Genomic DNA, 19,332 nt, shown 5'->3' on the forward strand with positions numbered 1-19,332 from the left:
AACAAGCTGGTCTTTAAGGGCTAAACTACATGCGATTGGAACTGCTGTGATCCATCCCTAAAAAGCAAAGAGGAGGGCACAGTATAGATCAAGGCCGGGACACTGGGGAAGGGTGAAGCATAACTCTTTCTCTTGTGTCATTTTCTGACAGAAAATGCCCTTCCTCTGGTTCAGCTTTAAGCTTGGGTAGGGCAAGAAGACAGTCACTTGTATTGTGTCTGTCTTTTTCCCCTACTGGGACTTAAAGCAGCTGGAGCCAAGGATCCAGGGCCGGCCCCAGCTTATTTTGCACCATAGGCGAGGATCCCTTCTGGCGTCCCCCCCCCCCCGTGCACCGGGTTCAGCAAAAGAGCTTCCCCGGCTGCGGAAATGCACGGCTTTTGGCTGTTGGGGGGCTTTTGGCGGGGTGCAGCGGGTGCAGTTTGGCACCCCTAAGGGCCAGCCTGCTCTAGGCGAACGCCTAGTTCGCCTAGTGAGCGAGCCGGCCCTGCAAGGATCATTTATGATTGGTGAAATGATGTGGAGTGGAAGAAACGACACTCCTCCTTGCCAGCTCCTTAGCCCTAATCCATACTGCTCCTTACACCCTGATGGCTTTTAGGATGTCCAAACGACACACTAGGTAATCCAGACATGGAGCTCCACGATCCTATCATGCATTGTTTGTCTTAAGGAGCCATGTTACTGGTTTTTTTATGTTTTACTGAATACATGGAGACGCAACCAGCAGTTGTTCCTAACATGGTTGGAAGCGTCTGGAGACTTGCACTTTTATGAAGGCATGTGGTGCTGTCAGAATGAAGCAGGGATCAAACCTCTGTGCTGTCACCTCTTTCAGATATATATTTCAAAGCTCCCTATACTGCAAAAAAAAAAAAAGAAGCCACCCAAATAAAATTGTCACTTTTACAAACACCCAGCCTTCCCCCAACTCCACGCCCCAAGGCAGCCAAACAAACCATTTGTCTTCGTTTTCACTTTGGGCAATGCCTCGAAATAAGCCATCCCTATGTCATACCCAGAGTGACACTCCCCAAATCAGCTTGAAGTTCTGCCGGCAGCGGCACTGTTGCAGCTTAAAAAGTTGTGCAACACCTTTGGTAAACACTTCCTCATGCAGGAACAAGAATAAAGCCGAAGGACTTCTTTTTCGCCTCTCACAGTCGAAGCGAAGATCGGCTCAAGTCAGCACTAGCATTCTCACACCAGAGGGCTACGCCGCTGTTGCCCTCTCCCCAAAATGATTAAAGCCCTCTTTGTTACTACCTGCCTGCTTCTCTTTCAGCATCAAGGTAAGGGTTATATCCCCCCCCCCATTAACTTCTATCAGCACCTGCAAAGAACAGCTTCGGATCAGTTTCTATAGCTTTTGTTAGCTGTGTAATGATTAACAAGCAAATGCCAAGGTTACTTCACATCTCTGAATGGATGCCTTTAAAAAACTATTTTCAGAATGTTGGTATTAAAATGGTCCTAGGCATGTCAGGTTAAATGAAAGGTTTAAATAATTTGGTGAGGACTGATCAAAAAGGAAAGCGACGTCGGTAGCTGCAGCATAGCAGAATGACAACGGAAAGGGAAACGAGTCAAATGTGAAGTTAGAAAATTGGTTAAATATAGTCGAGTCCCCTCAGGCATAAGCATACATTGTATTTATGCAGAGAGTGATTTTTAATGTAATTATCCCTATTGAATGAACCACCCCTCATTTAAGATGTTGTGCAACCACGTACCTTTTTTAATGCGAACATTACAGATTTTTGCCAGGAGAAAAACACAGTTAATCAATATTTGGATGGGTCCTTTCCTTCATAGCGCAATATGATTGTTAACCATGGGAGGAAACATATGTATTACCTATTTCTTTCCCTTCATGAGGCACAAATTTGGTGGCAGAGAACAGAGTTGGTAAACTAGCAGGGAAGAAATGTCCTTTCCTTCCTCCCCTTCCACTATCCAATTGAAGATTGTAGTTTAAACAGCTGGGGGGGAGGGGGAGAGGAGACCAAGGGGGAAAACGTCCTCTGATCATCACATGTGGTTTGAACCTTGATGTGTGTGTGTTCTTAAAAACTCAACTCAGTTACACCCCAGCCTCAAAGTTATGTAAGAGTAAATCTTGTAGGCTTTGATAAAAGAGAGCAGATTCATGCCCAAGTACAAAAAAGTTTAAGTCCCAATGATCAGCTCTTGATAGGGAAGGGAATCAAATCTGTTAGTGGCTTGCAAGTAATAGAAGGGAACAGGCCCTCTCAGAGATCCACAGAGACACCGGCCACTTCCAGCTTTTGGGGGCTGCTGCCTCAAAAGACACAAGCTGCTGAATCTTAACCAAATGCCAAAAAAGTAACATGTCTGAATTTGGGGGCACCTTTGAGCTGTGGTGGCTCAAGTGGTTAAGACGCTGAACTGCAGGCTGTGGAAGGTCAGTAGTTCAGCAGTTCAAGACCCGAGTGTGCCGCATGATTGAGTGAGCTCCCATCTCTAGTTCCAGCTCCTGCCAACCTAGCAGTTCGAAAGCAAGAAATTGCAAGTAGATAAATAGGTACCACTTTGGTGGGAAGGTAACAGCTTTCCGTGCGCCTTGGTGTTTAGTCATGCCGGCCACATGACCACGGAAACGTCTTCGGACAGCGCTGGCTCTTTGGCTTTGAAATGGAGATGAGCACTGCAACCCTAGAGTCAGATTCGACTGGCTTTCGAGCAAGGGAATCTTTACCTTTACCTTGAGCTTGAGGCTTGGGCCCTGAAAGGGGATACATTATGAAGAACACTTCTTATACTTTGGCGTTTTTCCTTGCCACCTGTTTTGCTTCTGCGTTTCCTTCCTTCCTCTGAAGGATGTAGCACTGAGCAGTAATATAAAGTTAAGCATGCTGCTAGAAAAAACAAAACAGTGTGAGAAAAGCCAAGCCTGGTGTGACTGCTTGCTTATGCACATTACCCCAGGAAGCGCCCGGTTGGCATTTAACAGAGACCACTAGGTAAGGAAGAGCCATTTCCAGTATCTTCAGGAGTTTAATGATAACAATGGAGTATTTATGGAGAATGTGAGAGTGTTCAAGGCTGTTAATATGCATTGTCTCAGCAAGGTGATTTCTTAAAAGGCGACTGTCTGAAGTCCTTGTTCTAACTCTTATTTTCTGAAATAACAAAAGAAAGTGGGAAGAAACCTGAGAGATGTGTGTCATTGTTTAATGTAACAAACTTTAACCAGGTGCAGTTCAACAATGAAAAGATTCAGACCATAAACATAACATCAGGGAGTAATTCCTCTTCATTTCAATGGATTGGATCCACAGATGCCCTTCGGATCCAAAGATGGCCTTCCACATGTGGGAGGAGCCCTTTTGTTCATGGAAGCATTCACCCTTGTGTGAACAAAAGGGCTTCTTCTGTGGGTAGAAGAGCACCACTGGATCCCATCTCATGGTTTGCATTCAGCTGAATGATGGTAAAACTGATTGTTTAATTTATTTTTGACATGTATAACCTACCCATTCAGTCCAGAATTTCCTGATGAACATTGCAAGTGTTTGACAAGGATCAGTATAGCTAACATATTAAAAACAACAATAACTCAAAGCCATGAAAAGAACCATGAAAAGACCTGGGGAAAGAGAAAGGATTTCATTAGCTTCCTAAAGCACGGGAATGGTAGCTGTGGTTGAGTCCTTTCAGAGGTGGATTTCCTGGGAGGGGTGCACAGCAGCAAAGGCCTCACAAATGCTCACCAGCAACAGCATGCTGGAACTCATTTTTATGGTTGCCATACGGAAGCTCAAAGTGATTGGCTGTCTCCATACAAGAAACCATCCACAGACAGAGCCTTGCTATGTGGATTCCATCCTTTTCTCCATGTGGCAAAACAGCAGACGCATGATGAGGAGTTTTTAAAAAGTCTGTTAGAAAACAGAACCTCTCAAGAGGTCCAAAGCAGAGGCAGAGGAGCCCAAATCTCCTCTGGCAGTTGCTTCTTAGCAACTTCTCAGCCAGAAAACAAGATGAGAACCCCAAAATCTTGTTTGCCTTGCATCCTCTGGAGTGGCATTAGCAATGCTGTGCTGCTGATCTATGAAAGTGAGAAGATTGTAGCATTGCATCACAGTCCTTAGGTGGAACTGGATGTCACAAGAAATACACAGCTACCTCTTTGCAATTCTTTCTCCCCTCTTCCTGGCAATGCATAATATAATACAACGTGTGGTGCAATATCGTTGCATTATGTTTTCCCACATCTGCACTGATGACAATTGTGTGAAGCTAGGCTATGGAGACACACCGTGCAATGATACTGGATCACACATTGTGTTATACTGTGGCCTATCTACATATTATGTTTGAATTAATTAATTATCATGTGGCATTGTGTGTTGTATAGCCAGGATATCTGAAGATTGTCTGGCAGCCAGAAGTTCTAGCTCTTTTAGCATTATGCACCACTAGGTGGCAAGCTAGACCTGTTTTTTAAAGGCAAGAGATGTTTCAGAGGTGGTCTTCACCCATATTATTTTCCCAATCTAAAATGGCCCCAAGGAACTGCTGTTTGCCGGCAACTTGTGGCTAGAGTATCAGTCTAGGCTCTGGGAGACCAGTTTCAATTTCTGACACTGCCATAGAAGCTCACTGGGTGATCTTGGGCCAGTTGCTCTCTCTCTCAGCCTAACCTACTTCACGGGGTTGTTGGCTGAGGACAGACTGGCAGTTTGAAGTGTGAGGGAGTCGTGGCAAAAAGGACCTGGAACAACTTGTTCCGGGTATTCCCGGTCACACTGCACCGACTGATGCGGGAACATACCATAGAGGAGGCACAAGGGAGTGTTGCACATATTAGATTCCATGTCAAAAATGATGTCAAATGAGGAGGAAGATCTATGTTTTATTTCAATTAACAGGAAAACAGTTGGACCAAATAGTCCATCCAAAATTGACTACTTTCTTCTCAGCATATTCAAGAAATATGCTTCAATTAACAGGAAAACGATTGGACCAAATAACTCAAAAAATTGACTACTTTCTTCTTTTTCTTCCTCATCTTCTTCTTCTTCTTGAACATACTCTGAGCATATTCAGGAAATACATGATATTTTATACATGGACTGACATAAAAAAAATATATTCAAAAAGTGTAATTGGTTACAAAAGACAGTGGTAATTTGAATAATAAACCTCTGATTTGTAAAGAAACATATATCTACGTCAAATCTACGTAAAACCTAAGTGTTTACTTAACCTAACCTAAATGATAATGGGCAAGGATTCTTCATATCCCAAACAAAAGTGTTTTTTTCCTGATATGAGACCAAAATCTTATCTGACCCATACATTGCAAGGTTTTACCCTTAAGAACTACCTATTATCTTGTCTGCTAGCAATATCAGACGTACAAGGGAAAAGCCTTCTATATAACAGGCCTTTCTTATATTCTAATAAAATATTACTTAAAAGAGAAAACCATAAAACCAAGAAAATATGAATATGAACAATCAAGAAGTAAAAAACCCTATATATAAAAATCCTTATATTCCCATTCATTCTACAGGAGCGTTTGCACTGTTGGCCCGCCCCTGGCAGAGGCGCGGCTGTAAGGCACAGCTTTCTTTTTGGTAATCCGGAGATATGTGCTTATGCGCACAAGCAATTGCGGCTTTCGCCATTCACACTTTTTTGGTGCAGGATGAACGCGGGATGACCGCACTCTCCAGGGTTTGCTACCACTTTCACCAGGTTCTTTTTAAACTCGGGAGGCAAGCGCTACAAGACGGGCTGAGTACGGTGGGGGAACGCCTGACAGATGTGCCTGTGTGAACCGGCCCTTTAATCCATTTGAGAAATGTTTCTGGCACGTGCCTATCTCGGAGCAAACTGCCAGTCTGAACTTAGCCGTTGTGAGGACAAAATAGGGTAGGAGAGGGCCACGTTGCTAGGGGTTGCTCAGTGTTGAGCCAGATCTGCCTGGCTACCAGTGGGAGGGTTGAGGGGGTGGGGGACGTCGTGACATTGGCAATGCCGCTAACGCAACTTCCAGGTACAACCCAGAAGTGACAATGGGTAGCTCTAGAAATTGCTGAAAACTCTGCAATAAAACTTTCCACCAATTGGACCTGGAAGTAATGAACCAGCGCAGAGGTTGGCAGCAGTTTTTCTTTCCTTTTCCTTTTTCTCCTTCCATTGCTTGGAGCAGTAGCAGAGAAAGGGGATGATGGTGGAAGGTCTCCAGTTAGGGTTGCCAAATCGAAATTGGCCGGGAGCAGGGGGCTCCCGGCCGGCGTCCTCTTTGTGCACGCGCGCATAGTGCGCGTGCCGTGTCCGCATCACCCGAAAGTGACGTCGGACGCTGGGGGCGGAGCCACGCCATTTGGCGTGGCTCCGCCCCCAACATCCGACGTCACTTCCGGGTGACGCAGACGTGGGGGTGGGGTTTCCCCCGGACCCCGATTCCGCGGGAGCGGGAATCGGGGCTCGAAACCGGGGGGAATTCCGCCCCCCGGGGGCATTTGGCAGCCCTATCTCCAGTCATAGTGGGATGCTTGGTAAGTCAACGTATAGCTTTATGTCTCCACTGGAGAGAGCAGACTATAAATATCTAATAAAATAAACATAAATATCTAACTAAATAAAAGAATAAAATCTGTCCTGTTGGGGAAATGTCTGCAAATGGGGGCATTTCAGGTTGGGAAAGTAGCCTGGGAGGGAAGGCTGAAGTCTCCTCTCCTTGCACACTACTGTCTCAATCCAAATCAGGCCTCCATGTGTCTGGGTACTGAGTTTTGAGTACAGAAGGCACATCTAACTGGCAGTCCCCATTGTAGAGCAGGAATAACATGAGGATAACATAATGTATAGTTAGGCCCCTGTTACCAGAAAGTGTGGAGAGAGTAACATGGAGCAGTGCCAACTGTGTCAATTTATTTTAAACATCTTGTTCTCTGTACTGCAGCAGTTAAAGTAATGCCACATGGCTGAGCACGGGGGATGTTAACAATGTCAGTTGTCATTTACCTTCAGGTTAGCATCCCCAAAATAGGTTGTGTACACCCACAAAAAGAATGTGCCAGCTTACTCATACATCCTGACCTGAAAGAAAGCCTATTGGGATCTGTTATAACAGCACTGGAGTGGCCATTCACAAATGACTCCTCCCAATGAATATTCCTCCATCCTCTTATATGCAACAGAGAGGAAAGAACTAAAGGAGTGTTTCTTTGGAATGGTCCATTGGATCTCTCTGAAATGATAAATATTTACACATTTAAATGTGTTTGCTTATTACTCAAAATATAAACTGTTGGATTTGCTTATTACATAATCATAACTTTTAAAACTCTCCTTATTTTCATAACATTACAATTCCATGAAAGTGAAATAAGTTTAAGACCTGTTGTAGTTCGTACCTTGCATCCTCACTTGGACAACTGAAACAGTCCATTACTAGCCTCTGAACAGCACAAGACATAACTGATCAGGTACACTTTGCCCTCTTACTACAAGTTAAACAGTTCCTGTGTAGGAGTCACACAAGGGCCAATGGGAGAATGTTACTGCATAGTTATCTGGCATTTCTGTTTGCTGACTAATAGTGTGTGAACCCATCTGCTCTCCAATTAGTTTGAGATGAAGTTCACTGCATATCTATTTCCACTGCGGGTGTGGTCGTAAACTAGTCATTAATTACATTACATAGCCCCAGGCTGGTGTTATGTCTGGGGAGTTGTAAATATACAGGTGCCTCCCAGGAGTAATCCATTTATGAATGACATATCTACCTGCCAGGCATGTGCATGCGTGACCTACTCAGAAAAGTACAGTCCTAAACTGAGCCATAATTCTGAATGAAGAAACCATACCACTCCAATCCCTCCCCACAAACTACTACGGAAACCTGGGTTTTGACCAGGTGGGAGGAAGGGTTTCTTTGGAATGATTAAGGAAGATTAACAGAAAAAGTACAGATTTGCCAGAAATGTGAAATGGGAAGGTAACTTCCAATCTCTGGGAAATCTAGCAACCATTTTAAGTCATACTAAGGAAAAGGGCAAAGATTGCCATGCTTAACAAGCGTGAAAGCTATGGGCTGTGAATCAATATGCATGTACAACTATCCCCGCTGATTCATATGCAGTCTCTCCATTTGGATGGTAGGCATTTTCCTAGTGGATGTTATGCTTTTATTTGGCTATTCAAATCATAAAGGTTCCTATAGGAGCTATGAATAAAATTCCCCCAGGCCACCCAAATCAATCAATAAAACCATAAACATATAATACAGTTCCCAAAATTGAAAAACCCACAACCAAAGACCAGATTGAACAACCCTTTGTATTTTAAAAGCTTTCTGGAAGAGACAGGTCTTTACCATTCTTTTTTTTTTTCCTCCAAAGGGAAAGTTGAGCTGTCAGTTTTTTTCTGGGAAGAGAATTCCATGAGGGTCTGTTGTGCTTTTATTTTTTGGTGGAGCCTATAGTCAGGATTGTCTACTTCTTGGGTTGGATCCTGCCTAGATTTCTGTGAGTGCAAGGAAGGAGGATAAAATGCACCCCACCATTGCTCCCAGTAGACAGGGGACTTATAAGAGTAGCCTCTCCTGCAGGACGGAGGATTGGTGAAAATCATTCCCTCTCCTTAGGTCCACAAAAACCTTTGTGGGATCCAAGCCCTTATACAGTTTTTTTTGGGCGGACACCTCTGGGAATATTCAGATGTTACTAAATTCTATTTGCCCATATTGGAATGACACTAGAAAGATGGGTAGGGAGGTCTTACTGGAGCCTAGCAATATCCTTTATAGGTTTGGGTTGAATATAGTGATTCAACCTGTCTGCTCATAAATTGATAAAGAACAACCATAAAATGGGATCAAGCAAACCAATTAGCAGCCCAAATACTGGAATCACCTGTTTATACATATATGTGTAAGCCAGCAAATTTGAACAAGAACGCAGACTATCCTGGAATACCACAAAAACTATAGTTCAGGCCACAAAACCAGTTAGCTTTATTAAGACCCTTTCTTGTAATTACTTCTTCGTATATAACAGTAATTAAAATCTAACGTGGTACTGCATGGTACTGCATGGTACCTGCATGGTACTCTTTCAATGTAATCTAGAGAATCAGGTAGGAAGTGTTTAAACCTTATGCATAAATTCACTAGGAATGTGGGACTTTTCTGCTGTCATTGTTGAACAGGACTGTGGAAAGGGTGAATTAATCTAAAAGAGTGCAAAACACAATTGCACATAATGTTAATGATATCTAAAGAGATGATGATTCATCATTCCCTGTTCAGCCAGCCCCTGGGCTTGACTCCTTTCTAATCCAGCTTGCTAACAGACATACAGAGCCCTGTTTACTCACCCATAACTCAACTCTCAGTAAACCTATTCTGGGCCAATCCCATCTTCTACCAAAGCTGGAGGTAGAGAAATGTCCTTTTCATGATCTAGTAACCTCCATCAAAAGAGGTGTTCTATTTGTGCCCACATGTACACACAGGTCAAGTGATGCAATCGTTCTGTAACAAAAGGAAACAAAACCACACCACCTTTGGCCACGTAGGAGCTCTCTGTAACTGGCTCTGTGTCTTCCTCTCTGTGCCTGTATTGGGAGAGTTGGGGTTACTGGATATGTGGAACAGGGCTCTTTTGGATGTGGTCACCTTCTGTGCAATTTTTCACTCCAGGGAGTTCATCATGTTCACTTTTGGCTTTCCAGAAACGTTTGAAACCACCTTACTTTGGAGGTCCTTTGTTTGGTTTTATCCTTTAACATTGCTAATGTTAACAAAAAAACCTTTTAAAATACTTTCTTTGAACATAAATGGACTAAATGGACCTCAAAAATGGAGAAGAACTTTCCATCAACTTAATAAAATTGGTGCAGACGTGATTTGTATACAGGAGACACACATTAAAACTGGTGATGAGAAGTATCTGAAATGCAAGAAACTAGGTAAAGAATTTGCAGCAATAAATAATGTAAAGAAAAATGGGGTAGTAACCTATGTTAAGGAGAAGCTCTCTCCAGAATTAATATATGCAGCAGATGATGGAAGATGGATAGTGGTAAAAATTAGAAGACATGAGACAGAAGCGCTAATAATTAACATCTACGCGCCTAATCAGAACCAAGACCCCTTTTTTAAAACAGTATATGAATTTATCAAAGACCAAAAAATAGACAATATATGCCTACTGGGAGATTTTAATGCAATTTTAGAGGAAGATAAAGACAAAAAATCGACTCGAAAGAAAAAAGGGAGAAGTCAACGGCAAAGAAGCGGTGGGACGTGATCACACCAGCAATTGCTAGGCACCGCTTCCGTGGCAAATGGGATGGATTTATTTTTTAAACTGAAGTTTGTGCATACGCATGACTGAGCAATCGTATCTGCACATCCGAAGGCGGGTGGTGGGCTTACCGGAGAGGGCGACAGATGCTTCCGGACCCCAACAGAGCTCCGAGGCATAGCCAATGGAGGGGGAGGTGGGCCCCCTCGTCATAGCCGCTCTAACCACCTGTGCAACAGTGGCCATAGCAACCCTCCAGAGGCGGCAAGCCTGGCTGCAGTGGGAGGGGGCCTCTTTGTGCGCATGCGCCATTGGGCGCTTGTGTGCATCCTGTGGAGACTTGAAAAAAAACCTGTTTGCGACGGGACATGGGCGGGCGCCGGATGCCACGGGATTCCACCGGAAACACGATCAGGCACCCGCCCTTGCCCCGCGGTTTCCGGAAACTAGTACCTCGGCGGGAAGCCTCGAGTTCGGCACAAGAGCGCTACGCTTCCCAGATGTGGTGGTGTGATCGTGCCCGGAAAATCCGCCTATCTTCCGTCTCTGTAGCGTGGCTAATGTTCCATGTGACCGCAGCCTGTATTCATCTGTTTCAGTGGCTTTCTATAGCTGATTTTATGATTAACTGACAGCTTCTCATATCTCTTTTGATATTTTTACTGTTTTTACATGGATAAAGATGAGCTGGATGGTTAAAAATAACTACGAAGGAGCTCTGGAACAAGAATGTCTGTTAGCTAGATTGCCATCTTGAATGTCTCTTATATGGATGTTTTTGCTGTTGGCCTGCTGTTACTGAATTTTTGTGTGTGTTATGTGCCATTCCAAATTGCTTCTGACTTATGGTGACTCTATGAATGACCTTTAAAATGTCCTATCATTAACAGCCTTGCTCAGATCTTGTAAACTGAAGGCGATGGCTTCCTTACTGAGTCAATCTATTTATTTATTTATTTTGGCTTCTATCCTGCCCTCCCCACCGCAGCAGGCTCAGGGCGGCTCACAACATTATTACTGATAAAATAATTTCTCAGTTAAAATTACAATAAATTAAATCTAAAAACAATACATAAAGTGCTAGCAAGGGCATACAACATGGCAGGAGTCCACAATCAATCAGTGCATGGTCTGGGTCATGTCAGCAAGGCACAGGCTATTCAATGATGTTAATTATATTATTGGTGTTATTAAGATATTGATGGTATTGGGGCCAGGGCCTCAGATGGTTGCAGTGACTCCTTAATCAAATGCCTGGTGGAAGAGCTCAGTTTTACAGGCCCTGTGGAACGGTAAAAGGTCCCACAGGGCCGTAATGTCTTCTGGGAGCTCATACCACCAGTATGGAGCCGCCACTGAGAAGGCCCTGGCCCTTGTTGCTGCAAGCCTGGCTTCTCTAGGGCCTGGGAGGATCAGAAAATTTGAGTACCTGATCTCAGTGCTCGCTGGGGAACGTACGGGGAAAGGCAGTCCTTTAGGTACATAGGTCCCTGGCCATATCTCATGCTGGGTCTTTTCTTTTCCTACTGCCTTCAGCTTTTCCTAGCTTTGTTGTCTTTTCTGGTGAGTCTCGTCCTCTCATGATGTAACAAAAATATGATAGACTTATTTTAGTAATTTTAGTGTCTAGGGAGAATTCAGGCTTGATTTGATCTAGAACTCACTTATTTGTCTTATTGGTGGTCCATGGGATCCACAAAACTACACCACGAGTGCGGTCACACATGCCAGATAATGCGGGGGGGGGGAAGTGAGGCTATTTGCCCCGCAGTAATTTGACTTGCCACTGTGTGATCAGATGCACCGGCGAGTGAATCGGGTTTTTGCCTTCGCCGCGTGTTTCCAGTGCACTTCAATGAGGGATCACTGATGCAATGGGAGCGTGCCGGAGTGATCACACGGGGAAGTCCATCTGCAGCCCATCGCAAACTCGTTTGATACTGCACTTTCCTCGGTATTTTTTAACTCCGCTTTTTTGGTGGAGCGAAACACATTGCCGACGGGTGTGGGATGCTTGTCAGATGTTCCCGTGTGATTGTGCCCTTAAAATCCACCTGGCATTCATGCCTATCGCACGGCTAATTCTGCGTGTGATCGGGACCCACATTTCAAATGAATCAGTTTTCTTCCTAATAGCTTTCTTCATTGTCCAGCTTTCAAATCCATACATTAGGGGATATCGTAGTGTGAATTATCTTGACCTTGGTTCCAGTGACACTTTCTTACTCTTAAGGATCTTTTCTAGTTCCTTCATGGCTGCTCTTCCCAGCTTTAGTCTCCTTCTGATTTCTTGGTTGCAGTGTTCTTTTTGGTTGATGATGGAGCCAAGGAATAGAAAAACTTTAACCATTTCAATTTCTTCATCATCAAGCTTAAACTCGTGCAATTCCTCAGTGGTCATTACTTTTGTTTTCTTGATGTGCAGCTGTAATCCTGGCTTGTCACCTTCGGCTTCAACTTTCGTCAGTAGTTGTTTCAGGTCTTCATTGTTTTCAACCCGTCATGTGGTGTTATCTGCATTTCTCAATTTTTTTACTACATTTTTACTGCTTTATTATTTGTGTTTTTAAATCTTGCCTTTTATCATTGTTATAATTGAAATACAAGATATTCTAAATAAATATACAGGGAAATGCTCCCCCCTCCAGTGTTTACTGTCAGCTTTGAAATCTTGTGTGTGTGTGTGCTGTTGTTATGAGCATACGTGGACTTTGTGATACCACAAAATGTTCGTATTTTAATGCAGTGAAAGAAGTAATGCTAAAAAATCAGTGCAGCTGCTGAGGTATAAGTAAATTGGACTGCAAAAAAAATGGGACAGGAAGGTTAAGGAGTATTTATGAAGTGAGAAAAAAACTTCACATTGGCTGCGGTCACACGGAGCATTAGCCACGCTACAGAGACAGAAGATAGGCAGATTTTCCGGGCGCAATCAAACCACAACATCTGGGAAGCGTAGAGCTCCCATGGCGAACCCGAGGCTTCCCGCCAATGATGTGCCATAAAAAACTAGTACCTCCAAGGTACTAGTTCCCGGAAACCGCGGGGCAAGGGCAGGCGTCTGATCACGTTTCTGGTGGTAGCTCATGGCACCCGTTGCATGTCCCGTTGCAAAAAGGTTTTTTTCCCTAAGTCTCCATGGGATGCGCACAAGCACCCAATGGCGCATGCGCACACTTCGGTTAAAAAAACCCAACCCCCCCGTGCCGCTTCTTTGCTGCGCCGCAGGATTTACATATGATCGGCACCTTCCCCCGAACCACAGGACGTCGGCGGGACATTTGATCTGGTGGCCGTGCGGTAGTTCGCTCCGGGGCAAACAGCCACGCCTCCCCCCACATGATATCCGGCCCATGTGACCGGGGCCTTTGTACCCAGAGTAGTAGTTTCTTTCCTTGCCTCCAAGAAGGATGCTTCCCTCTCACCTTATAATTTCTTCTGTCAGTAGACAGTATTGAGCTAGATGAACCAACGATCTGACTTGGCATAAAGCACATCCAGATTGGAGCAGCTAGATATTGGAGGGGTTGTGGCTCAGTGGCACTGGCAAAGTATCTGCTTTGCATGGAGAAGGTCCCAGGTTCAATCCCTGGCATCTCCAGTCAAAAAAGGCTGAGGTAGTAGGGAATGTGGAAGATTCTAAGACCCTTGGACAACTGCTGCCAGTCAGAGTAGACAATGCTGACCTTCAGGGCTTTTTTTTTCTGGGGGAACGTGCCAGAACGAAGTTCCAGAACCTCTTTGACAATATTGTTTGAAAAATATTTAAAAGTTCATGAGTTTTCAGTATGCAGATTGAAAACTTCATTTCCCTCTTGAGAGTTCCAGCACCTCTTTTCCAAAAAAGAAGACGAAGCAGCTCTGCTGACCTTGATAGATCAATGACTCAGTATAAGGCAGCGTCATGTACTCATGTGATACAGCACTGGGCTGACTCAATATAAGGCAGCTTTAATTGTTAAGGTCTCCCCTCTGAAAAGAGTCATAGAAGAGAAAAGGATGCACTGAAGATCCATCTGCTTTGTGGCAGTCCAAAGTCTGGGAAGCTATCCACAGACTCCCCAAATCCCAGGTTGCACCAAAGCATAATGATAGAAAGAAGAAGTGGCTCAGTGCCAGGGGTCATTTCCTTCAGGAGCGCACAGGAGCGGAGCCCACAGGGGGTGGGCACATGCAACAAGCCTCACCCCCTGCTCCCAGCAGCCCTCAGTCAGAGCAAGAAACAGCCAGGGTAAGTTGCAGAGCCCCCCGCCCCCCCCGGCCCAAAACAGCCCAGTGGCATCTTTAAGTCCAAGTTTTATTCAGGTACAAGCTCTCCCTCCTCTGCGAGGACATCCCCCCCCCAATAGCTAGCAATCCAAAACAGTCCAGTGCGGTGGGTGTTGCCTTCTGACACACTTCCGGTGATTTCAGGGGGTGTGGTATATGCAAATGAGTTATGCTAATGAGCTCCTGCACCTCATTTTCTACAAAATGACCCCTGCTCAGTGCCAACATGAAATGGCCATCTGCCATCAAAAATTCCACTGAGCACACTTTAGGCATTAAAGCAGCTTTTGGGGGGCTTTTTTTTTTTTTTTTTGGCCTTCAAGTCACATATGAGTTAAGGCAACCCCATAGGGTTTTCAAGGCCAGAGTCGTTCAGAGGTGGTTTACCATTGCCTGCCTCTGCTTAGCAACCCTGATATTCTTTGGTGGTCTCCCATCCAAATACTAAGCAGGGCTGAAGTCTGCTTAGCTACCGAGATCTGATGAGATCAGGCTAGCCTGGTGTGTCCAGGTCAGGACTTTTAGAGCCCAGCCATTATATGTATATTTAAATTTATAGCCCATTATTATTATTATTATTTAAACCCACCTCATAGTGGTCAAAAGAACTTTGCATCAGTAGGTAAGAAGTTGTTAAATAATTTTGTAGTAAGAAAATGTATAAAGAAAGTAAAGTCCAGGGAAGTAGTTGGATTAGGACCAAGCTAGTAACATTTATTTATTTATTTTATTTAGTAGATTTTTACCCCACCCTTCCAGCACAGCCGGCTCAGGGCAGCTTACACAACCAGTATAAAACACTGCAATGTAACAATAAAATCTGCAATATAAAACCATTAATACACAATTTACAACTATAAATATTACACATATTAACGTGCTAGTGTTCAGTCCTCAGCATACAGTCAGCTTCTTGATATTCCTCAAATGTCCGGGCAGTTGGCTCGAGCTGTAATTGTGGGGCCCAGATGGTAGGGCTTGCTCTTCATAGGCTGTTAGGTATCAATGGTGGCGGAAGAGCTCTGTTTTACAGGCCCTGTGGAACTGTAACAGGTCCCACAGGGCCCTGATCTCCTCCGGGAGCTCATTCCACCAGAGTGGAGCTGCCACCAAGAAAGCCCTAGCCCTAGTTATTCCTAGCCTGGCCTCCTTGATGTTTGGGAGGACCAGCCAATTCTGGGTCCCTTACCACAGTGCTCTCTGAGGGACATATGGGGAAAAGCGGTCCCTCAGGTATGCAGGTCCCTGGCCATAAAGGGCTTTACAGGTGATAACCAGCACCTTGAACTGGATTCGGTATGCTATAGGCAGCCAGTGCAGTGTTTTTAGGGTGGGCTGGATGTGCACAGGAAGACACAACAGCAGCCTCACTGCTGTATTCTGCACTAGCTGCAGCTTCCGGATCTGGGACAATGGCAGCCCCATGTAGAGGGCATTACAGTAACAATCTCGAGGTGACCAATGCATGGATCACTGTTGCCAAGTCATTGCGTTCAAGGAAGGGAACCAACTGCCTAATCAGACTGAGGCGGTAGAAGACCGACTTGGCAGTGGCTGCTACCTGGGCCTCCATTGTTAAGGAGATGTCTAGGAGCACTCCAAACTCCTAACCTCCAACTCTGGCACCAGTGGTGCCCCATCAAAGGTCGGGAGTGGGATCCCTACCCCCGACCGCTCTGACTCAGGCACAGGACCTCTGTCTTCATCGGATTCAATTTCCGCCGGCTCAGCCTAAGCCAACCAGCCATGGCTTGCAATGCCCGGTCTAGATCTTCCGGTTTAGAGTCGGACTGACCACCCAACAACAGATACAGCTGGATGTCATCAGCATACTGGGACAACCCAGCCCATGCCTCCGGGCAATGAGGGCAAGAGGGCACATATAGATGTTAAAGAGCATCGGGGACAGCACTGCCCCTTGGGGCACACCACATTCTAGTGGGTGCCTTTGGGACTGCTGATCCCCTAGCGCCACTCTTTGTCCCCGACCCTGGAGAAAGGAAATAAGCCACTGCAAGGCCAGTCCCTGGACTCCAATGTCGGCGAGGCCAGTAGCTGATGGTTGACCATGTCGAACGCAGCCGACAGGTCTAACAACAGCAGCACTGCCATTCCGTCTTGATCCAGGTGCCTTTGGAGGTGAGTCAGGTTGGGACTGGGAGGTCGGAGGTAGACTTGGGCTGAAGCCATGACATAGCAAGAGAGCGACTAATCTGTCTCCCATGACACTTCCTCCATTTTAAATGTACTCCACTCCCTGAGCTGCTATTTTCAGTATTGAGGAGAAACACAGAGGCAACATAAGGTGACCTTTATGTTTCACCCAACAAGAAAATAGTACCTTGAAGGAAGAATGAACAAGAAGAAAAGAGACTGGATTTATACCCCGCCCTTCACTGGGAGTCTCAGAGCGGCTTACAAACTCCTTTCCCTTCCCCTCCCCACAACAGACACCCTGTGAGGTGGGTGGGGCTGAGAGAACTCTGACACAAACTGCTCTTTTTCAAGGACAGCTGTGCCAGAGCTTGTGACTGACCCAAGGTCACATCAGCAGGTACAAGTGGAGGAGTGGGGAATCAAACCCAGTTCTCCCAGATTAGAGTCCGCACACTTAACCACTACACCAAACTGGCTCTCACAAGGTGAGATGAAAGGAGGTGGTAAAGGCTAATCACTCCTTCACCCACGCTACCACCTTGATCCAAATTATCCTGTTGCTGCTGTTTAGCTATCAGAAATATGCTGGGGATTCTGTTTCCTAAACATTCTCTTATTTGGCCCTGAATCTGCAACAGGGGAAGTAGGCTTCAAAAGCCACAGTGAATCTATTAATCTTTAAGAGCCACAAGACTTGTTTGCATAAGAAGATCAGTAATGAAATATTGACAAAAACCTGGAGAATGTGCAGTTAGAACAGATTGTTCTGTGGAAGAATTAGGGGTTTTAATTTTTTAAAAAATATTATTTTCTTATACAAAACATATTCAAGACAATCATAAGATAAAACATCATAACTGAAACATTAAAACATACAAAGTAAAATAACTATCCAAACATAGTGAGCCAACCTTATCAATAGAGTTCCTCAATAGTTTTCTACAGCATCTTAAGCAAAACAAAACAGCATACCATTATACCTCTATAATTCAAAAAGTAGCAAGCGGCTTATAAAGTAAATTCACAGGAATTACATTTTGATCAGCCATGTATTGTAAGACTGGGTACCAAATTGCCACAAATGTGGAAGAATGAGTTAAAATTCTTTTGAAGGCACAATCTGAGATTGCCCGCAGGCTAACAGTAATTATGGTGAGATAATTTAACATTGCTAGAAGCAGCCATGAGGAATTCAGGCCCATGATTTGGGTGACAAAGCCAGGAGATCATTAACTTTACAAGCCCCCCACTTACCTTAGCCAGAGCACAGTCTCCAGTTGTAAAAAGACAGAAAAGTTTGAAGGATCTCAGAACTCTGACCCAAGGGACTGTCAACAGTGACAACATCCCAGAGTCCAAATAGAACAAAAACTAACACAAGTGTAAAACATCTACTTTGGTAACATTGTTTAAGGTGCTGGACAAATCATAGCAGAGAGTGAATCCATGCCCAGGGACAGGGTTAGGGTTGCCAGCCCAGGGCTTGGAAATACCTGGAGATTTGGGGGGTGGAGGATGAGGAGGGCGGGGTTTGGGGGAGGTGAGGGACTTCAATGGCTAATACCACAGAATCTACCTTCCAAAGCAGCCATTTTCTCCAGGGGAACTGATCTCTGTTGCCTGGAGATCACGTGTAATAGTGGGAGATCTCCAGCCACCTCCCGGAGGTTGGCAACTAGGGTTGCCCAAAAATTTCTGGTGTCTGGGATGTGTGCGCTTGTCACCCGGAAGTGATGTAGGCATGCTGAGGCGGGGCCACGGCCATTTGAGGGAAAAACTCTATGTTTTCAACTCAAATGGCCGTGGCCTGCCCCCAGCATGCGACGTCACATCCGGGTGACGCGCACGCGGGGGTGGGTTTTCCCCCGGGCCCGATTTTCGTCACATCAAAAATCAGGCTGTCAAAGCGGGGGATTCCCCGCCCCCTGGCGCCATTTGGCAACCCTATTGGCAACCCTAGGCAGGGTTGAATTAAGACATGCTGAGGCCCCGGACTATCCTTGGATAGTGTACCCTCAGTGCACTATAGCAATTGTTTGCAACTGAATTTTCCTGTGTGAAAGAGGAAAATCCAGTTGCAAATGATTGCACTGACAGGCCCCTTCTAATAAATTCAGCTCCGTATCTGCCAATGCTAGAGCTTTACCATGAGGTCAGTATGGGGCCAGGCTTGCCAGCTCTAGGCTGGGAAATTCTGGATATTTGTGGGTGGAGCCTAGAGAGGGCAGGGTTCGGGGAGGGATGGAACTTCAATGCCGTATAATGCCACAGAGTCCACCCTCCAAAGTAGCCATTTGCTCCAAGGGAACTGAGCTTTGTTGTCTGGAGATCAGTTGTAATGCTGAAAGGTCTCTAGGCCTCCCCTGGAAATTGGCAACCCTGCATGGAGCTGACCTTCATATTGCAGGAGACATGGGCAAATCTGAGTGAACCAATATTGGAAATGAACTGAGATCTGATCAGTCAGATTTGCTGAGCACAGTCTCTCAAGCTCTTCCATTTCATAAAATGTTTGCAGCACTGGCAGGTGCGAATTATGACCAATCAGTATCCTTGAGAATGCTGGACCCAGGAAGTTTAGTGTCCTATCAAATAGTTGCCAAATGGGAAGAGTCCC

At 45.1% G+C, this 19,332-nt stretch overlaps 1 protein-coding gene across 1 annotated transcript in view; it reads left to right on the plus strand.

Moving 5' to 3' along the window:
* Nucleotides 1–1,182: 1,182 nt before the first annotated feature.
* The window catches only part of LOC107124339 (zinc metalloproteinase-disintegrin-like ohanin), a 79,142-nt gene continuing 60,992 nt past the window's right edge, over nucleotides 1,183–19,332 (plus strand). Inside the window, exon 1 of the mRNA XM_015427784.1 lies at nucleotides 1,183–1,292. Coding sequence (XP_015283270.1) covers nucleotides 1,241–1,292 — 52 coding nt within the window. The 5' untranslated portion in view covers nucleotides 1,183–1,240. The remainder of the gene's footprint in view (nucleotides 1,293–19,332) is intronic.

The sequence above is a fragment of the Gekko japonicus genome, unplaced genomic scaffold, assembly GCF_001447785.1.
Source record: "Gekko japonicus isolate JY-2015 unplaced genomic scaffold, Gekko_japonicus_V1.1 scaffold498, whole genome shotgun sequence".
Lineage (NCBI taxonomy): Eukaryota > Metazoa > Chordata > Lepidosauria > Squamata > Gekkonidae > Gekko > Gekko japonicus.